The sequence below is a fragment of the Culex pipiens genome, chromosome 2 (genome assembly GCF_016801865.2).
Source record: "Culex pipiens pallens isolate TS chromosome 2, TS_CPP_V2, whole genome shotgun sequence".
Lineage (NCBI taxonomy): Eukaryota > Metazoa > Arthropoda > Insecta > Diptera > Culicidae > Culex > Culex pipiens.
Genome location: NC_068938.1, coordinates 70,489,334 through 70,509,391, shown reverse-complemented (window position 1 = coordinate 70,509,391; position 20,058 = coordinate 70,489,334). Strand labels below are relative to the sequence as shown.

Here is a 20,058-nt window from a genome sequence, read left to right as displayed (position 1 = left end):
ATTCAACCTAAATAGTTGATTCTGACAATATGAAAATAAAAATGATAAGAATTAAATTCACACATAATGAATTTAAAAATGTGAAATAAAATAATTAAAAACAATCAAAACGATGAATAAGCCAAATTTTATGTAAAAAGCAAAAATAGATCAAATAAATGAAAATTTAATCGCAAAATTATTTTTCTAATTTTGACACTCAATTTATTTATTGAGTATTTCATGAAGAGCCTTTAGGGCCGGACGTTGGGGAGGCCTGATATAAATTAATTATTCAGAATACTGGAGTTTTTTTTTTAAATAAATCAAATTGTCATTTTTTGCTTTATGGGTGTTTTGACTCTTTTTAATTCTGGTTTAAATTATTAATGAGATGGATGAGACTTTCAGATGTCTTGTAAGCTATTCTCTACCAAAACCGGAAATGGATCATCCATACAAGTCTCCATACAATTTTGGCTGCTGTCCATACAACAATAGTACGTAAATATTCAAAAAGCTGTAACTTTTGAGTGAATTTTTTGATCAATTTGGTGCCTTGGGCAAAGTTGTAGGTATTGTTGAGGGCTATTGAGAAAAAGATAGGTACACGGATTTTTTATTGCAGATTTTTTAATCAACTTTTTTCACTAAAACTCAATTTCCCAAATACGTATTTTTTGATTTTCGAGATTTTTTGATATGCTTTAGGGGACAAAAATCCGCAACTTTTGAGCCATAGAGAAACATGGTCAAAAAATCTGCCGCCGAGTTATAAATTTTTGAAAAAATAGTGATTTTTAGAAAAAATTCAAGTTTCATGCAAAAACAAGTTTGGCATTATTTTTCAATGCAAAATTGAATTTGCAATCGAAAAGTACTTAATAGGTTTTTTGATAACGGGCTCCGTTTTCAAGATATAGCCACCGAAAGTTTGAATTTAGCGAAATATTTGCAGTTTTTCAATTTTTAAAAATAGTGACCATGAGTGACCATTTCTAAAAAATATTTTTTTTTGAAAAGTGCAGAAAATTTGCAATAAAATTGTCTAAGAGACATTGAAGATTGGACCTCGGGTTGCTGAGATAGAGCCGTTTTAAGAAAAAGAAACATGAAAATTGAAGTTTTCTCAATCTCACCAAAACAACCCACCATTTTCTAATGACCATATCTCAGCAAATAATGGTCCGATTTTCGATTTTAATACATGAAAAATTCGTGAAATTTTCCGATCTTTTCGAAAAAAATATTTTGAATCGGCGTAATATTCAATGTCTGGCCCTTTGAAAAAGGTAAGTCTTGATTTAAAAATTTTCAAAATATTTTTTTCGAAAAGATCTAAAAATTTCACGAATGTCTCATGTATTGAAATTGAATATCGGACCATTATTTGCTGAGATATCGTGATTAGAAAATGGTGGGTTATTTGGGTGAGATTAATTTTCAATTCGGTTTTATTTGTGAATAATCAAGATACAACGAGCTCATTTAGGTACACAACAGAGTTTTGGTGTTCCTTTCAGCTGTGGGATTGCTGTGGGAAAACTTCAATTTTCGTGTTTCTTTTTCTTAAAGCGGCTCTATCTCAGCAACCCGAGGTCCAATCTTCAATGTCTCTTAGATAATTTTATAGCAAATTTTCTGAACTTCTCAAAAAAAAATTGAAATGGTCTCTCATGGTCACTATTTTTTAAAATTGAAAAACTGCAAATATTACGCTAAAATCAAACATTCGGTGGCTATATCTTGAAAACGGAGCCCTTTATCAAAATATCTGTAAAGTACTTTTCGATTGCAAATTCAATTATGTATTAAATAATAATGTCAAACTTGTTTTTGCATAAAACTTCGATTTTTTTTCCAAAAATCACTATTTTTTCAAAAATTAATAACTCGGCGACAGATTTTTTGACCATGTTTCTCTATGGCTCATGCGGATTTTTGTCCCCTAAAGCATATCAAAAAATCTCGAAAATCAAAAAATACGTATTTTGGGAAAATGAGTTTTAGTGAAAAAAAAGTTGATGAAAAAAACTGCAATTTTTTTTTTCCGTGTACCTATTTTTTTCTCAACAGTCCTTAACAATACCTACAACTTTGTTGAAGACACCAAATTGATCCGAAAATTCACTCAAAAGTTACAGCTGTTTGAATATTTACATACCATTTTTGTATGGACAGCAGCCAAAATTGTATGGAGACTTGTATGGGTGAACCAATGACGCATAATAGCTTATTTGGTCATAGGGAAGGCCCCCACAAAGTTTAAGTCAAATAAAAAAATACTTAAAATAAAAATGGTCGAAATCGGCCAATTTCGTAGAGAGTTGATCTTGTTTTGTTTTGCGCCAAAATGCACCAATTTGAAAACATAGCATCTTGAAAATATTCTCAAAACCATTTTTCAAAAAAGGCTCAGAACATTTTGCTGTCTTCGATAAAAATATTGTAAACAACTCTCCAGTACATAGACTAGTAGGCCTACACGGAGAAAAAAGTGTTCCCAAAATTGTGAACAAGTGTTCATGAAAATGTGAACCACGAACTTGAACACATTGAACGATTTTGAAAAACGTACCATGGCATTTGAACACTTTGTTCGTGGTTCCCATTTTCATGAACGCTTGTTCACGATTTTGGGAACTCTTTTTTCTCCGTGTAGTAGGCCGCTAAACTGCAAAAATTTTGAGCTATCACCAAATAGTGCTTTTTACCATTTTTGATGAAATGGCGTATATGTCATGTAGATCAAGAGCTAGACATTTGGCATCTTAGACAAATTTTCACGAAATTTTTCTGTGCACTGTGCAATAGTCCACAAGGGCGCAAAGGATAATCTGAAAGTCCCAAAAAATGTGTCCACGTGGTTTATGGATTTGACTACGTCTTAGCTTTTTAAAATGTTGTTGTTTATTTTATTACCGTGACTTTAACCTAGAGAGAATTTAAAATGATTTAATCAAAATTTAAATGATAAGACAGAATAATTTAGAATAAGTTATAAGAATAAAAATTAAGTTGATTTCTTATTATGAAATCTCTATTTTTTCTCTGTCACACGGAAAAAGGTCAATTCCCGATATCGTGAATTGTGTTCGTCAATTTGAAGAATATATTCAAGTTTATAGTACAAATTAATCATACTCATGAATATGCTTCTTCGTGGTTCTCACATTCTAGGCCAAAAATTCCTCGATCACGGGAACTGATTTTTCAGTGAAAAGCATTCGACTGCCAAAAGCTTCCAAAACATCACATTACCATAACTTTTCTCTAATGCCTTTTTTAAATAGGACTCATGTTTACGATTTCTTAATGCCCTTTTTACCTTAATCGGTTGTTTACTTCACTGAACTAAAGTCATTAAACTCTTTTATGCCACAAATACCGTTTAAACACTCATCTAAATTATCCACCTTCCCAGCAGTGGGTAGTTACTCACCGTTGGTGGCCACGATTTTCTGGCAAACCATGGGCACCGTGATCTCCGCTCCGCCAAAGTACTCAATCCGGGTCAGGTCCGCGAGCCAATTGCCGGTAGTCGATGCCATCAAGCTGGGAGTGCACGTCTGCAAGGTAGAAACGGCCAAACACATTAGTATACGCTGTAGTTAGTATGTAGGTTCGCCAAGATCTAGATGTGCTGATATGCCATCATTATCGTACTGGAAAAAGGTGAACAAATTCGATCGAAACAGGTGTTCAATCATCGGGGAGCTGACGTGCCTGCCTGCCCGTGATGGGTGATTTCAACGCTCGTCAATTACTCAAACTAGGTATACCGTGCGCGAGCGAACCATGTACGAGCACGTGCGAAGCAGCCCGGCAGTAGGCCCTGGACCCGTTTTAGACCCGACAAAGCGTCAATAATGTTTCCCAACGCCAGACAGCCGGGCGTTCCGGTATGTGGTTGAACTGTTCATTCATTCCTGTCAATCAAACTCGGTGGCTGATTTTTTTTAAAGCAATGATTTTTAACAAATTTGCAACAATCACATTAAAAAAAAGGTTATACAAAATAAAAATCACCCGAGAATTTCCTTCCGTGCTCAATTTGGCAGCGCGTATGGTTAAAATGATTGAAAACTCGTGCGGTTTTGCAATCAAACTTTGACGGCTCAGCGTGGCTCAGAGCACGTGATTTATGTTCCGACTGGAAGCGGGGTTTTTCGGGAAATTCCCTTCAGTTCGGCGGATGCACTCCCCCGGAGGAAGCGTGACTTTCAGCGGCGAACGTGAATGCACACAAAATGTAAATTCAGCGTTCGCGATTACCGACGGTGAACACCATAATTGAAAGTATGATAAATTGGCATTTGATGCAAGGTTGGTGACTAAAGGTACCAAAAGTTTTTGGATGTTTTAATGCTGTTTGGGACAGGAAATGTAAATTTGAGCAAAATTCTGATTCATAATTCGAATATATACGCCAACTGTTACGTAGTTGGCGATCATTATAAAAAGGTGAAGCCTCTAATCATTTCCAGGAAATGTGAGTCATGTGAGTATCTAAAATACTCTGTATTTATTTAAATTTTAGGCCGTACATGGTGTCATTCACTCTTGGCGTAATGACTGCCAATGATGATTCTGTATGCAGGGACCAGAATGAATAAATTTTAAGGAAAAATTAATAACTATTTGTAAACCGCTTTTACAAACAACACAAAGAAACCTGTTTTTGATTGCTACTTTCTGAATAAAGATCTGAATGTTTTTTTTTTTTTTTTTCTAAAACAAGCATGGCCGCCATATGCCCGACTTTTCAGAGCCTTCGTGAACATCGGCAGTAGCATGAATCAGCATCTCGTCGTTGTCGTGATATTTTGTCACACTTGCATTTGGGCCAATCGAGCCTCCCTTTTTGACCTTCAAAGATCCCCACAATTTGATTTCAATCCTGAGATATTCAATAAAAACCAAGAAAACTCCGTGCATTTTTTTCGCTCTTCTTGACACAACCTGAAAATTTCTGTAAGTGCGACAACTGGCCAAAGTGATTTCTTCAGGTCAGAACGCGTTTGACACACGTACATGCCTGAGTACCTTAAACATTTGTAATTATAACAAGGGAAATTCTACCAAACTCCAGGACAAGGCACAGAATTGTCATACAAACAAAACGTATTTGTTATTGTTTACATTGCATGCTCTAGTTTTTGTATATTCAAGGTCAAACATTGAAACGCATTTTTTTACGGAACTTCAAAAAGCGACGTTCTGAAACAAATTTAAAATATATAGTATTTTATCTTGCAATCAATGACGTTCTGGTAATAAAACGGTTTAAAGTTAATTTTCATATTTTTACAAAAAAAAAACTTGAACAAAAAATTTCGTCTGATTATTTTCAACGAATCCTATTTTTTTATTTCCGGAGGAATTTGATTTTTTTCATTTTTTTTAAATTGCTAAACGATGATCATTAGAAGTTGACAACACCCAAGTAACATTTTTTTCCAGGAGTTCTACAAGAGCTCTTCAAGATAGCTACAGCATAGCAGTTTGGACCGCGGTAGGATAAAATGCTCTTTAAAACTTCTTCAGGAGTTTGGAAGAGTACTTGAAGAGAGTTTTATCCTACCGCGGTCCAAACTGCTATGCTGTAGCTATCTTGAAGAGCTCTTGTAGAACTCCTGGAAAAAAAATGTTACTTGGGTAAGTTCAAAAAATAGCTAAAGGGAATAATATCTGAAATTTCGAGTGAGAAATTCAACCCAAAATGACTTAACAATACAGTCAACACTGTGAAAAATAGTTGAACTTTGGAAGAACGGAAAATTTGTTGGTTGAATATAACCTCTTTTTGAGTAATATTATCTAAAATAATGTGTTGAAATCTGATTTTCAACAAAAAAGCTAATGAAATTTCACCTGTTCCTGACGTAAACTGACGTGAAATTACATTTTATTTGACACAAAATCTCGCACCAAGCCCCGATGTAATATAAACATCGTGTTATGTTTTGTTTGTTTATTGTGTTTTGTTCAACGAAAATTTCATTACCTTATTTTTGTGTTTTTCGACTTTCACATTATCAGTGCACTTAACATTTTTTTAAACTTATGTCGCTCCCTTATATTATAAATGGGCCAAAAATAAATAATTTAGAAGAAAAAAGAAAAATGTTTTTCAAAAACTTTCATATTATTTTCTCAACAGAAGAATTTTTAGGATTCAAAACAGTAGTTTATGCAACAAGTTGCAAAAAGAGGATTTTTTCAGCACGAGTCGTACATTTTCCCAACGAGGTTCATCGAGTTGGGTAAATATGACGAGTAATGAAAAAATCAAGTTTTGCAACGATTTCCTTACAACACTTTTTGCAATTCCGAAAAACACCATTTGAACAGAGTTATAGGACAAATATCCATGCATTGAGTCAATGAATCGCTTAAATCAAAAAAAAAAGTTCTATTTTTCAGCATTTGTTTGGAAAAGGGTTACTATTCGATTCTGTTATTTTTGGTAAAGAAAAGTAGGCTGTTCAAAAATGAGGACTTTTATTTCACACCAAATTTAAATGAGTAAAGAAAAAAGTAAATCTTTCCCAGTTCCTGAGGGGAACACCCTTGAAGAGTATCGGGGCCGGCATTTACAAAGCGGATTCAGTGGCAGTTTCATTCTCAACTTAATGTTAACATGTTAGGGTTAATGATAACATTCCATAGGTCGCCTCCCTAAGGTGTCGTGATAAGGTTCAGTTTGTGACGATACACTACCTTCCCTTTACTAAGCAATCGATTCCAGAAGGGAAAAGATCACCAGTTGTGTTGGTCCGAGCCGGGATTTGAGCCCCGATCTACCGCTTACGAGGCGGAAGCGTTACCACTGGGCTACGTGGCTCGGACAATTTAAATGAGTGTTAAAATTTAAAAAAAGATTATAAATAATAAAATTTAAACGCTTTCTTGCAACTATTTTTGAAAATATCAAGAGACGCTAAAATTTTCTCTCTAGATCTTCATTTTTCCTTCACATGTTTTATGTGATGACAAATTATGTTACGTGACGCAAAATCTTCAAATAAGCACTCATAAAAATTTGCAAAAAGACCTTGTGTTACACGTTACCTAATAATAGAACGCTCCCATATTTTTTGATATACAATGCTTTTTTATATTATTTACTCTCGGTAGGAAGGGATTAAAAACCCATTAGGTGCCCCAAAAAACTTTCACCGAATAAAACCGTTGACATTTCACCACAGTTCAATACCATAAAAATCCTCAGGCCCATTTCTGATTCACCCTGAACATGATTCAATTTCATACTTTCTACCCTGAGTGATGGATTTCTCCATTTGCCACCACGAAACCTCCTCAATACCCAGACCCCCTGTAAATTCTTCTTCTGCTACACAGACAGCATTTCCCAAAAGGGCACTTCCATGGCGTGTACTGTTCATGCTCACATGTTCCAATTTATTATACATTCATGCATTTGTACCACCTCCCCCTCCTCCCCTCTTCTCAGACCCCCCTTCCGGATCACATTATTAAAAAGCATCTTCTTGGAAGAAACAACCCGTGCCGTGCCTCGTACCCTGAGAAAGAGTTATTTCTTGTGTAAGCCCCACAACGGCTTCATATGAGTTCCCCATCCCCCGTTTTTTGGCAAGCAAGAAGGTGGAACCGGCAGCTGTCTTGCTCGTTTTAGGGTGCAGCCGCGGTGTGTTCTTTCCTCTAATTCCTTTACGCCACCCCCTGGGTTGTTCCACCACGTGGCTCAGGTGTCGGGTGTTGAATTCGTTATAAACATGCCAAACATTTTTTTTTTTTTTTTTTTTTTTTTTTTTTTTTTTTTTTTTTTTTTTTTTAATTTATATTTATTCAAATTTCTTTTCCATGTACATTCATTCAGTTAAAATATTATTGAGTGTCCAATCACAAACGATGACTTTTCACCTCAATTTTAAATACTAGCAACTTTCATTTATTCATGAAATATTGTAGCTTTCGCTATTCAGTGATTTCAAATGTAGGAGGTCCTACATGTAGAAAAGGGAAAAGGGATACCTTAAAACTAACTTATAAACTATATAAAGAGCGGATCAATGCAGCTGAAGACTGCAATGATTTTTGTCGAAATGCATCAATTATCTTATTGGACATAACATCCAAAGTGTCAACTTCGGCTAATTGATGAAGTTCACTGGTGCTGAACCAGGGAGGAAGTTTCAGAATCATTTTCAGAATTTTGTTCTGAATCCTCTGAAGTTTTTTCTTCCTGGTTAAGCAACAGCTTGTCCAGATCGGCACAGCATAAAGCATGGCAGGTCTGAAAATTTGTTTATAAATTAACAGTTTATTCTTGAGACAAAGTCTAGAATTCCTGTTTATAAGAACATGCCATTTCAATATCCCGCTGCTCGACGGTACATTTATCCTGCTTAATGGTTACGGTGATGCCGAACGACACGAGAACGGGGTGTGGCGCAACTTTTGCCAGGGAGTAGATTAATTTAAGCTTTAGCGCTGCTGTTTTAAGTTTCGCAGCCAGTCAACGCTGGAAAGTGTAACCATGTCTTGCAAAGTGATATGAAACGCTGCCATTATTTATTACAGCAATGTGGGTGCAAAAATAGATGGCCCATGTGGAATTACTGTGTTGCCGTTTCCTTAGTATTCACACGTTAGGTGATTAAATTTATGACTGCTTAATTTGGAAAAGTTTTTCAATTTATAAGGCGCTGCACAGTGGGCGAAATGGAACCCAAAATCGGACTTAATTGAACGCGGCTGGTTTCCTGGTATGAAAAATAGTGTTTCTTATGTAAAAAAATCCGGGAAATCGATTGGTGATGGTTTCATCCACCGCACGAAACGGCAAAGGGTCCATTTTGCCCCAATTACCCATTTTTTACATTTTTTCTTGAAAATCGGTCTGTATTTAGAGCGGAGGCTTTAAGCGGCCTTCCAAAATGCACTTAACTTATGTGAAAACGTCCCAGGAATCCAGTAAAAATAACCACTTGCACCGCAAAAATCACCTAGAGTCCATTTAACCCAAATTCCGCTATAAAAGCATTTTTGGCCATTTTCAAATGTTAGGTCAGATTTTACAAATCTGAAAATATTTTTTTCGTAAAGATCAGACAATTTGACATAAGAATGACGATTTGCACTTGATAGTTAAATACATTTATTTTGATATAGGAATTAAACTAAATAAAAAGATTGAAGAATCAGTTTTGGCCCAATTTCCCAAACGCAGAATAAACTGCCTTTTACATAATTTTTATTTTTATCAACATAAATGTGTTAAACTATCAAGTGCAAATCGTCATTATTATGTCAAATTTTCTGATCTTTACGATAAAATTATTTTCAGATTTGTAAAATCTGACCTAACATTTGAAAATGGCCAAAAAATGCTTTTATAGAGGAATTTGGGTTAAATGGACCCTAGATGATTTTTGCGGTGAAGTGGTTATTTTTACTGGATTCCTGGGACATTTTCACATAAGTTAAGTGCATTTTGGAAGGCCGCTTAAAGCCTCCGCTCTAAATACAGACCGATTTTCAAGAAAAAATGTAAAAAAATGGGCCTTTGGGGCAAAATGGACCCTTTGCCGTTTCGTGCGGTGGATGAAACCATCACCAATCGATTTCCCGGATTTTTTTACATAAGAAACACTATTTTTCATACCAGGGAACCAGCCGCGTTCAATTAAGTCCGATTTTGGGTTCCATTTCGCCCACTGTGCGCTGTGTGTGTCACGAAACGTTGATAGGTTTGAGTTGTTATTAAAATCATTTCAATGGTTTGAAACGTGAGAATATGTTTTTATTCTGAATGTTATACAAAAACCAGCTTCCCGACCATGGGTAAATAACAAGGAAAATGCGTAATAATACCTTTCTCTGGTATCAATACCAAATTTTGGTATTCCTGGACCCTTTAAAATTTGTCTTAAGGATTATGCAAGAGCAAAATGTGGTATCATACCAATTTAAGGTATTGTTTTGATATTACAAAATTGCAGAATTTGTCAATGATCGAACACTACATTTTGGTATTCTTTTGGTATTACAGTATTTTAATAAATTCCTCTGCAACTATGGGAAAATTTCGACCAATTTTGACAAAATAATTAATTTTGCGCTATAATGATGTCTCAAAGCGAATGCTTTCATTCAAAACCGGAAGTTTCAAACTTGATTTTAAACATTTTTGATATACCCCCTATAGAAATGGCTTGAAATTGTGGAAAATTTTCTAAGTCAGGATGGCACATTTTGGTATTATTTTGGTATTAAAGTGTTTTATCAAGTTCCTCTGAAACTATGGGAAAATTTTGACCAATTTTGACAAAATAATTAATTTTGCGCTTAAATCATGTCTCAAAGCAAATGCTTTCATTCAAAACCGGAAATTTCAAACTTGATTTTAAACACTTTTGATATACCCCCTACAGAAATGACTTGGAATTGTGGAAAATTTTCTAAGTCAGGATGGCACATTTTGGTATTATTTGAATATTGAAAGGTTTCATCAATTTTCTCTGAAACTATGGGAAATTTGTTAAAAAAATTTCACGAGTTAATTAATTTTGAGCTAAAATGGCTTGAAACCTAAAAATGTTAAAGATGATTTTAAAAATTAGTGTGATATACCCACTAATATTTTTTTCAAAAACGTTGAAATATCTCTAAGTCGGGATAACCAAATACTTTGAAAAACGAGTCAATCGACAGATTAATGAATTTTGGTGAATTTCAATTCAGTTTCATTTTAATAATACTTATTTTTCAATCTTGTTATTTTTCAGAAGCTTCAAGAACTTCAAGCACAGGCCGTTCATCAATGACAAATGCATTCGGTGTGGTGAAGAATATCACTAATAACAACATGGAATCATCAGGTGAGTAGATTTGGCTGTTGCATATGAATAATTTCCGTTTTTTCACTAACTGCAACTGCTGCACTAAAAATGGTATGAAAATACCAAATTTTGGTATTACTTGTTCAAATACCAGCGACCATAATGTGCTCTTGGTTGCCCAGTAATAGATGGTAAAATACCATGAATACCAAAATCATGTATGTGAAAGACCACAGAAATACCAAAATATGATTTTCCAAGGGCGCGGGAATGCCTAAAAATAAAACCATGGCAATACCAAGTTTTGGTATTCAAGCAATGTTCAAAAATCCAGAAGACCTCAACTTGGTATTGAAATGGTTTTATTTTGAAGTATTATTTTACCCTTGGAATAACATGGTTTGGTATTGTTGTGCCCTTACACATACAAGATTTTGGTATGATTTCATGGTATTTTACCATCTATTACTGGGCAACCAAGGGCACATTTTGATCGCTGTTATTTGCCCAAGTAATACCAAAATTCGGTATTCCCGTGTTATTTACCCCTGCTCGGGTTTTTAGATGGTTGCAAATCCGTAAACTTTTTGAAAATTTAGTTTTAACTGAGTTTTTGAATATGTGGGGTTTATTCAGAGATATAAATCATGAAATCGTATTAAAACATAGTTTTAGCAAGAATAAATAATTTTTTAGTATGGATTTTTATGAATAAATATTATATTTAATTAACAAAATATTCAACATTGGCATAGATACACAAATATTTTGTAATCGAAATTAAACTACAAATTACTGTTGAAAGCTTCAAGAAAAATACTTGAGCAATTCCATGTCAAATAGGGAACCGGTTGTACCTGACCCTCTCCGATTTCAATGAAACTTTGTAGACATCTTATCCTACATTTATGCAAGCCATTTTTGTGTATATGGAGCCAGTTTCACTCGATAATGACATTTGGGAAGGGCGTGAATGTTTTCAATATTTTTGTAATTCGGAATTTAAATATACTGCCCACCATCGAAAAAACGGCTAATATCCACTTTTGGCAAAAACGAGATATTAGCACCAGGTGATAGAGGATGTTCCAACGCATGTTCTGACCCTTGACTTTTAACGGAAATAGTGTATTGACTTGGCTTCCGATGCGAAAAACCAAACGGCTAATATGCCACTCTTATGGGATATTGCCTTGACGGAGATTTAGTGACAAACACTAAAACGCGTTTTTCTCGGAATACTTGATTTGGCATAATAGCCGGATTTTCAATTATGGACATTATAGCTGTATCCCGAAGTCGTTGCATCGTACAAAAAGTGGTCAAAGACAAACTTGTGGGAAATTTGACGGGTTTTTCGAAAAAAAAAACACTGAAAGAAAAAAACACGCCACTTCTACGATAATTTTTGATTTTTAAGTTTAAAAGTCAAATTTGAAGGTGAGCTCATTTTTTTCCGTTAAAATTTTTTGTGAAAATAGCCACTTAAAAAACAGTTTCTGTAAATGATTTTTGTATTTTTTTAGGTGAGTTGCTCCATCCTGCATTTTGCGTGGGTCTTTTTGTAACATCTTTGGCTATTTTTAAAAAAAATTTGAACGAAAAAAAAATCGTGGGCTCACCTTCAAATTAGACTTTTAAACTTAAAAATCAAAAAATCTCATAAAAGTGGAGTGTTTTTTTTTTCTTTTAGTGTATTTTTTTCGGAAAGCCCGTCAAATTGATTTTTGGTACGATGCAACGGCTTCGAGATACAGCAATATTTAAATTACGAAATACAAAAATATTTAAAACATTCACGCCCTTCTAAAATGTCATTATCGAGTGGAACTGGCTCCATATACACAAAAATGGCTTATATAAGCGTAGGATAACATGTCTACAAAGTTTCTTTTAAATCGGAGAGGTTCGAGAAAAAAGTATCTAAAATATTCCTGTTTTGGGCTGGAATTGCTTTTTTAGAACTAGCGTTGAAAATTTTTCCCTGGAAAGTTTGTTCTAGAAAACACGACGTGAAAGCAATGCTCTCAAGGATGAGCATTTTTTAATTATATATTCTATCTGACATGACAGTCGAAAAGTATTACTTATCGATACAAGTTGTGAAAAGTTGAAATTTTCAGCACTCAATTGCATTTTTTTTATGATAAACCCTCTGTTCATACAGTAATTCGACGTCAAACCAGCAGAATTAAAATCGAAAGTACTCCGATTTGGCTCAGATTTGAAATGGAAGTTCCTTGCCCAAACAGTTCACCATTATTTTGAAACTTGGTGAACTAAAATTGGTCTAGCCGTTCCTGAGATATGATTATTTTAAATGTTTTTTGTTTTGTGAAAATCATTAAAAACACAATTTTTTGAACCACTAATTTTCAGTTTAAGCAGTTTTGCAAAATTTATGCTATGTTAATATCTTGAAACACAACCATTACTGAATTTTTCTCGATTTTTTTACATTGAAAATGTTGAAATAAAAAGCTCTTGTAGTAAATATGCAGAAAGTTGCATGAAGGAGATTTTTTCAGCACGCATTTAGTTGTATAAATACGACGGGAGCTGAAAACATCTTTGACACATTCTCCGGCAATGTACACCTTAAGATGAAATTTTGAAAAGCGTGTATGAGCTATTTGGATATTTTTCCTCGATTCTAGACTACTTGAAGCTTCAAAAATCATGGTTTTCATTAATTGAATATCATTTTGTACAAGTTGGTTAGGTTATGCATCAATTCGTGATAAAATCATCGTTTTAAAACATTTTTCTAAAAACTCCTGGTTTTTAGCGAAATAAAATCCAAAAAATATTCTTTTGATTGAATTTTGTAGGTTTTTAGTTGTACTAAATGGAAATGTCATGGGTTTGCAGTTTATTTTAAGTAAAGTATTTTTTCAAACTAGTGTAAGTTTACCATTTTATTGCGTTGCAACGTCACGAAAAAGGGACATTTGTTTATGTCAACAAAAAACTAAACATTTAATCATTTTGATATTTCGGATGCTCTTTGTACTTGGAAAGAGCTTTCAAATGCAATCTAGAGCGACTTAATTGGTTGTCTAGATCCAAAGTTACAACAGGTTTAAGTTTGCGTTGCAACGTCACGAAATTTTAAATCATATTGGTCACATGGCAAAAAAGGTGTATGCGTAGTTGGTTGTTGAAGATAAAAGAGTACTAAATATTATATATTTGTTATGTTACTGCAACATAAAGCACTTTCCGAGCATATTTACAGAAGAATTGTACATGGGTCATTCACAAATTCCGTCATTTAAGTTTGATGCAACTCGAAAAAAAGTATTTTATGGAACTTGTTGAACAAATCAAAATAGACCGATGTTCACAAGGGGGAAAAATTCTAAAACTTTCAAAAAAGTAATCAAGTGGTTACTGGATGGCCCCTTTATGATAAACTGATTTACGTGAGGGTTCATTCGAATACAACACAATGATTTTTTTTATCCCACACCCTTATGTAAGTCAAATTACAGTGAAATTCATTAAACAATAAAAATCACGTGATTCGATTGTTTTTTTTTCACAAACTTTTGTCACTCTGTTGTTGGACGTACCCTTACTTAAATAAGTTGTATGCAACGTTTTGTTGTTCACAATTAAAAATGTTATGTTACGCAGTTAAACAGTTATATTATTTCCTCAAATTTAATTTAAAAAGCACAAAAGTCAACAAAATAAGTTACGTTGTTTGCAGATCACCCCTTAGGGGCCATGAACAAACGATATGGACACTTTATTTATAAATTCAAAATAAGCCCTCCTGAAAACTTGAAGCTCCTCACCTCCCTTCTAAAACTTCCACGTGTTTTGTAAGTTGCCCAAAACCATTAAAATATTAAGTTATTTTTTTTAGGTGCCGTTTGAAAATACTTGAACAGTTAAATCTTTTTAAAAACTTGGAAAATATTCACGAGTGTGACAGTTGATTTGACAAGAATTAAATCATTTTACTGTTATTGTTGGATTTATTTCATAAATAGAAATGCATGACAGACACATAATTATTGTTAGATTTTTCCTAGCAAAGATCCATAGTTTAATGAATCTTGCGAAAGGTACCCAGTTATTTTGCTAAGTTATTTTAGTTAGATGTGTTGGTTTTAGTTACTTTTTTCAAATTAATTTATTTGCAAGTTGTTAAGCAAAATCTTTACAAGTTAGAGCGATCGCCCCATTACGTTCGAAGACTAATTCGACTGCAACTAGTGGCAATATTTCAACCAGTAGGTTTGGTACGCAGACAAATGACCAAGCAATTTAACATTCTCGGCAAACGGAACGGCAGGACACTTACCTCGGGGACGATGCCGGAGTTCTTCTTGATCTCGGTGCACTCCTCATTGCTGGTCGAATCACAGTTGTAGCACTTGACGCAATGACCTGCAATGATGGTGGTCGGAAAATGTGTGTGCACACAGAAAATGGAAAATGGAAAGAGAATTAATTTTAAACCAGTTTTTCAGATTTATCACGTCGCTACAATCTAGCACAAGCGGTTTTGGGGGGGGGGGAGGGAAAGGATTCCACAGAATAAGGTACTGCTGCTTGGGCGCGGGGTCGGGTCCAGGGGGGAAAATGGGAATGTTGGTTTTAGTGCCCACGTGTTGGTTTTGAAAGTACCCTGGGGAGGGCACGGCAACAGCAAGACAGGTACAAAGAAAGTTTTCTTTCGTTACTGCAACATAAAGCACTATCGGGGGACCGTATCGAAAGAGAGAGAAACGGTTTTTTATTGCTTGTTGTATTTTGTCTACGTGGTGCACCATACTTGGTAATTCCCCTTGATATTGGGTGATTCTCAACGCAAACTGCAGATAAAGACCGTTTCTATTTCGTTATTTGATCAAAAGTTTGTGTGCACTCCACAACACGACTTTTTAGAAGCAGTTTTAAGGAAAAAACAGTAGCTTACGATTTTTTTGCAGACAATAAATAGGCCGAGAACAAGCAACCGAGAGTTTCATTTAACTTTTTCTTATACAATTTAATATAAATTAAATAAATTTTTACAATTATAATAATGACAAGAATGATGAAACAATTTCCAGAAAACTCCTTCCGCCATATCAAAATAAATAGTAAAATTTTACTTTTTTTTCGTAAGAACTACTCTGATAGAGCTGCCACGTAAGCATTAAACGCGACACGAACCCGCCAAGCTCCTGAACACTCAATTCCGTTGATTACGAGTCGTTAACGGTTTGATCACGAAGGTCAACCTGAGGAAGTAACCCCACCCTGGAGCAAAACTTGTGGCTAAATGAGGGAAACCCCACCCACTTCCACACTTTGCACCGTTGTGGAAACAAGAAGTCCTTGTTCAAGCTTGTGCAACACCCCGAGTCCTGAATCCTGGGAACATTCCCGGGGGCTAAATTGCGCACAAGGTGGTCGCTGTGTGTGTGTGTGTTTGCAATTCATTACCGACTTCTCCTACAACTATTTAATATGCAAATAATGTAAATCACGCGAAAAATACCTCTCCCAGGTGATGGTTGTGTGCTTGTAATGCCCATAAATATACGGTGCTTGGACGCAATGGCAGAAGCCACACACACACACATACCGAACATTCTGGGCACACATCCAGCGACGTTGAAATAGCTCGTGCTTTATTTTAGTGTAAATCGTAAATTTCACATTACTGCGCAAAACGGTGCGCGTTTACGTGACGTGGGTGAAGATATAAAGGATTTTCTCGGCTGGGGTACCCGAACCGGACAACCTCGCACCTCTCTCGGGCAGGTCATTCGTCATTAAGGTGGGTACGTTGTAGCTTCTTGCCTTGCCCGGCGAGGCATTTGTAAGGGAATTTTCGCTTGGAAAAAATACTTTCTAGGAATTTTAATTATGTTGTACAGCATTGTTCCTTATAACATGTTTTTCCTTCATATGGTGAATGCTGTTTATTTTTTTCATTGTTTTTTATCATATAATTCTATTTTTACACGGTGTGAATTTTAGAACAAACGAATGATAAAAAAATCGGTATGTCTGTATGGTCTGTATGGTATGTATGGTAAAGAAGGGCTCTTTCCCGATGTTTTGCGGGGTATACCGAAATATTTCGTCGGGGGGCCTAGAGCAACTTTTTTTTGAAGATTATTTTTCGATTTCTCATGTTGATGTTGATGCACTCATGTTGATATCACTCAAACTTCTTATGAATATGCCTTGGGGACTCTAACCAACTATATTTGACTAATATTCGACCTCCACCAAAAAATATAATCGAACCAAATTTACCAGATTTCTAGCTTGTAGTCAAAAGGAAGACACACGTGGTCCGTACTAGCAATATGGTGGCCAACAGCTATAAAGTCAACTTCGTCGTCTAGCTTTCTTTGAAATTACCCCAAAATTCAAGCTGAAAACCCCGATACGATCGAAAATAAACCTTTGCTTTGTACAATTTGTCATGAAAATACAGCAACACATTGCCCTGATACGAATTTGAGCATCAAACAATGTAAAACATGAGATATTTAATAAATAAGTTGTTTATTACCCAATAGGTTCCGAAAATTATAAGCAGAGATATACCAAATTTCCTGAAATAAATAGTGCCTTTTTCCAAAATTTCTTAATTTAATTACGTTTCACATGATGGGCACTGAATACTGAGTTCTGTAATGAATGCTATAGAATTATTTTCATGAATTTCGTCAAAACTTGTAATAAATAATTTTTATGTTTCAATAAAATATTATCATCATAAAAAATATCTTAGCAGGCAGTGCCCATCATGTGAAAGGTAATTAAATTAAGAAATTTTTGAGAAAGGCACTATTTATTTCTGGAAATTGGGCATATCTCTGCTTATATTGAACCAAAACTGATTCATTTTAATGGAACATGTTCAGAAAACTGTTTTTTTATAATGTGATTGATGCTAAAATGTTTTAAAATGGAATAGTGTGATGTGGCAGAGGAATGAAAAAATATTTTTTGGAACCTTTTGGGTAATAAACAGCAGACATGCATGGGCACTAGGGTGGAATCAAGTTATATGGAAAAAATTAAAATGATAAAAATCCAATCAGCAACACATTTTTTGAGTCTCTTTTAGGGTCCCAAACAACCTCCCAAAATTTGGGAGCGATTGGTTAAGCCCACGATTGGCGCAAAGCGAATGAAATTTGTATGGAAATTACTATGGAGAAACTTGCATTTTCACATTTTTGAAATTACAAAATTCATGTTTTATTATTTTATGAAACTAACACCGTAGAAGTATAGCCCTGAATGTCCTGAACAACTCTTCCGAAGACAGTATGGTGCTAAAGTGCGTCACAAAAAAGATACAGAGTTTTCAAAAGTAATGTGTTGAAATAATCAGTGAAACTCGCATTTTCTGCCAACATTGCCGAAGGAACCATGAAATACTAAATAAACACGATTGATCTTAGATTTGAAGAGCCTTACGTAAAAACGTTATGAAAAAAATGTTCAGAAAACATTATTTAGTTAAATTGCACCCAAATTCCTCAAATATATTATAGTTTAAGAAAGTTTCCACTTGACTTGGCAGTGTTGGCAAAAGGTATGATTTTTACCGAGTATTCCGGAATGACTCTCTTGAATGCTCTGTAACTTTTGTTAGAAACAAGTTAGCACCATACTGTCTTCGAGAGAGTTGTTAAGGACATCGAGGTCTATACTTCTACGGTGTTAGTTTCATAAAATAATAAAAAATGATTTTTTTAAATTCAAAAATGTGAAAATGCAAGTTTCCCCATAGTAATTTCCATACAAATTTCTTTCGCTTTGCGCCAATCGTGGGCTTAACCAATCGCTCCCAAATATCATTAGCAAATAAGGCAAAAATGTAATGTACACCACTGTAGGAAACTGCTGTATACGGTGAATTTGTGTGCTAGCCCACAGTACAAAGCAAGAACGACACGCAATACAGGGCAGAATGGAATTCCCGCAGAGCTAGCAGGAAATTGTAATTGATCTTGTAACTTAAGAAAAAGTGTACGATACATTATCGTGTTAAAAATTATGAATTAATATGAACAAAACTCTCGTGAAGCATGATTAAGGAGGAGGATTTCTGGAAAGTATAAAACTGGAAAAAGGTAAGAAAATCACAACGATTAATCTGATTTATTATCTAGTTGTGTTATTATTCAGTTGTGTTCATTTTGACACCGTCCGAACAATAATCTTTTTTTGTTTGCCAATCATTTCGAAATCTTGGAAGACGATACAGCTGCTATCCACATGTATCAGAAGTATATGGTATTGCTTTTGAAATTAAATGTATCAGAATTGAAAAAAATAATCAATTATTCTGATGAAACACATTATAAAAATCGGTTTAATATGATCAATCTTTCAAACCCTAAGGCAGAATTTGGGGTTTTTGCTGAATGGCACTATTTCGCTACCGCACATGGCAAAAGCTCTAGAACCCATGAGAATTATTTCATCTACTACAGCCAGCTCTACATTTGTTCTCGTTTCAAATAAAAGAAGAAATAAAAGAAATAATTTGAGAAAGTGGGAAGAAATGAGGAATTAGAAAAAATATGAAAATAATAGAATAATGATAAATTTTCGAAAATTGTATTGTAAAAACTCTGTAGCATTTGCAAATAAATATTAAAAGTTCAAATTTTACTTAATATGGTTCAATGACACTGAGATCAGGAAAAATAGTGCATTAAAAATTACCCAATAAATATTCCTTAAACAAAAAATAGATTGTTCAAGGTATTGATTATCTCAAAATCGTATAAAATTGAAAAAATAATTCATCTTACAGAACACCAGGTAGTTATTATTGATCAGCACGACTGAGTGCTTCTAGCAGATGCGGCGAGTGTAGATATTATAATTATAGGTAATTTCAAATACTTAAAATTTAAAATTCGATATCTCTGGAACGAAAAATATTCCTTTCTGTCGATAAGTGATTCTTATGTAAAATCGGACGGGGAATACGATGGTGAGGTCAAATTTAAAAAATAAATAGGGCAGTTTTGAGATACGGCCATTTAAAGTTTTCAATTGCGCAATACAGGTAGAAAACATATTTTAATCTAAATTTTGATCACGGAAATGGATTCTACGTCCAATTTGAGTCTAAGACCGACCCTCTAAGTTTTTTGGTTCCTGAGTTATCGTCTTTTGAAGATAGGGGTTTCGCTCAAAAATCGCCAAAAAGTCGATTTTTTGGGGGGGTACAAAAATGGAGGGGGTGGTCCGATTTGGATGAAAT

The 20,058-nt window shown here is 34.6% G+C and overlaps 1 protein-coding gene across 1 annotated transcript in view; it reads right to left on the bottom strand.

The window, feature by feature from the left end:
• LOC120416072 (uncharacterized) overlaps positions 1-20,058 on the bottom strand; it is a 46,500-nt gene that overhangs the window by 4,120 nt on the left and 22,322 nt on the right. Inside the window, exons 3-4 of the mRNA XM_039577741.2 lie at positions 15,124-15,209; positions 3,422-3,548 (exon numbers count right to left, since the gene is read on the bottom strand). Coding sequence (XP_039433675.1) covers positions 3,422-3,548; positions 15,124-15,209 — 213 coding nt within the window. The remainder of the gene's footprint in view (positions 1-3,421; positions 3,549-15,123; positions 15,210-20,058) is intronic.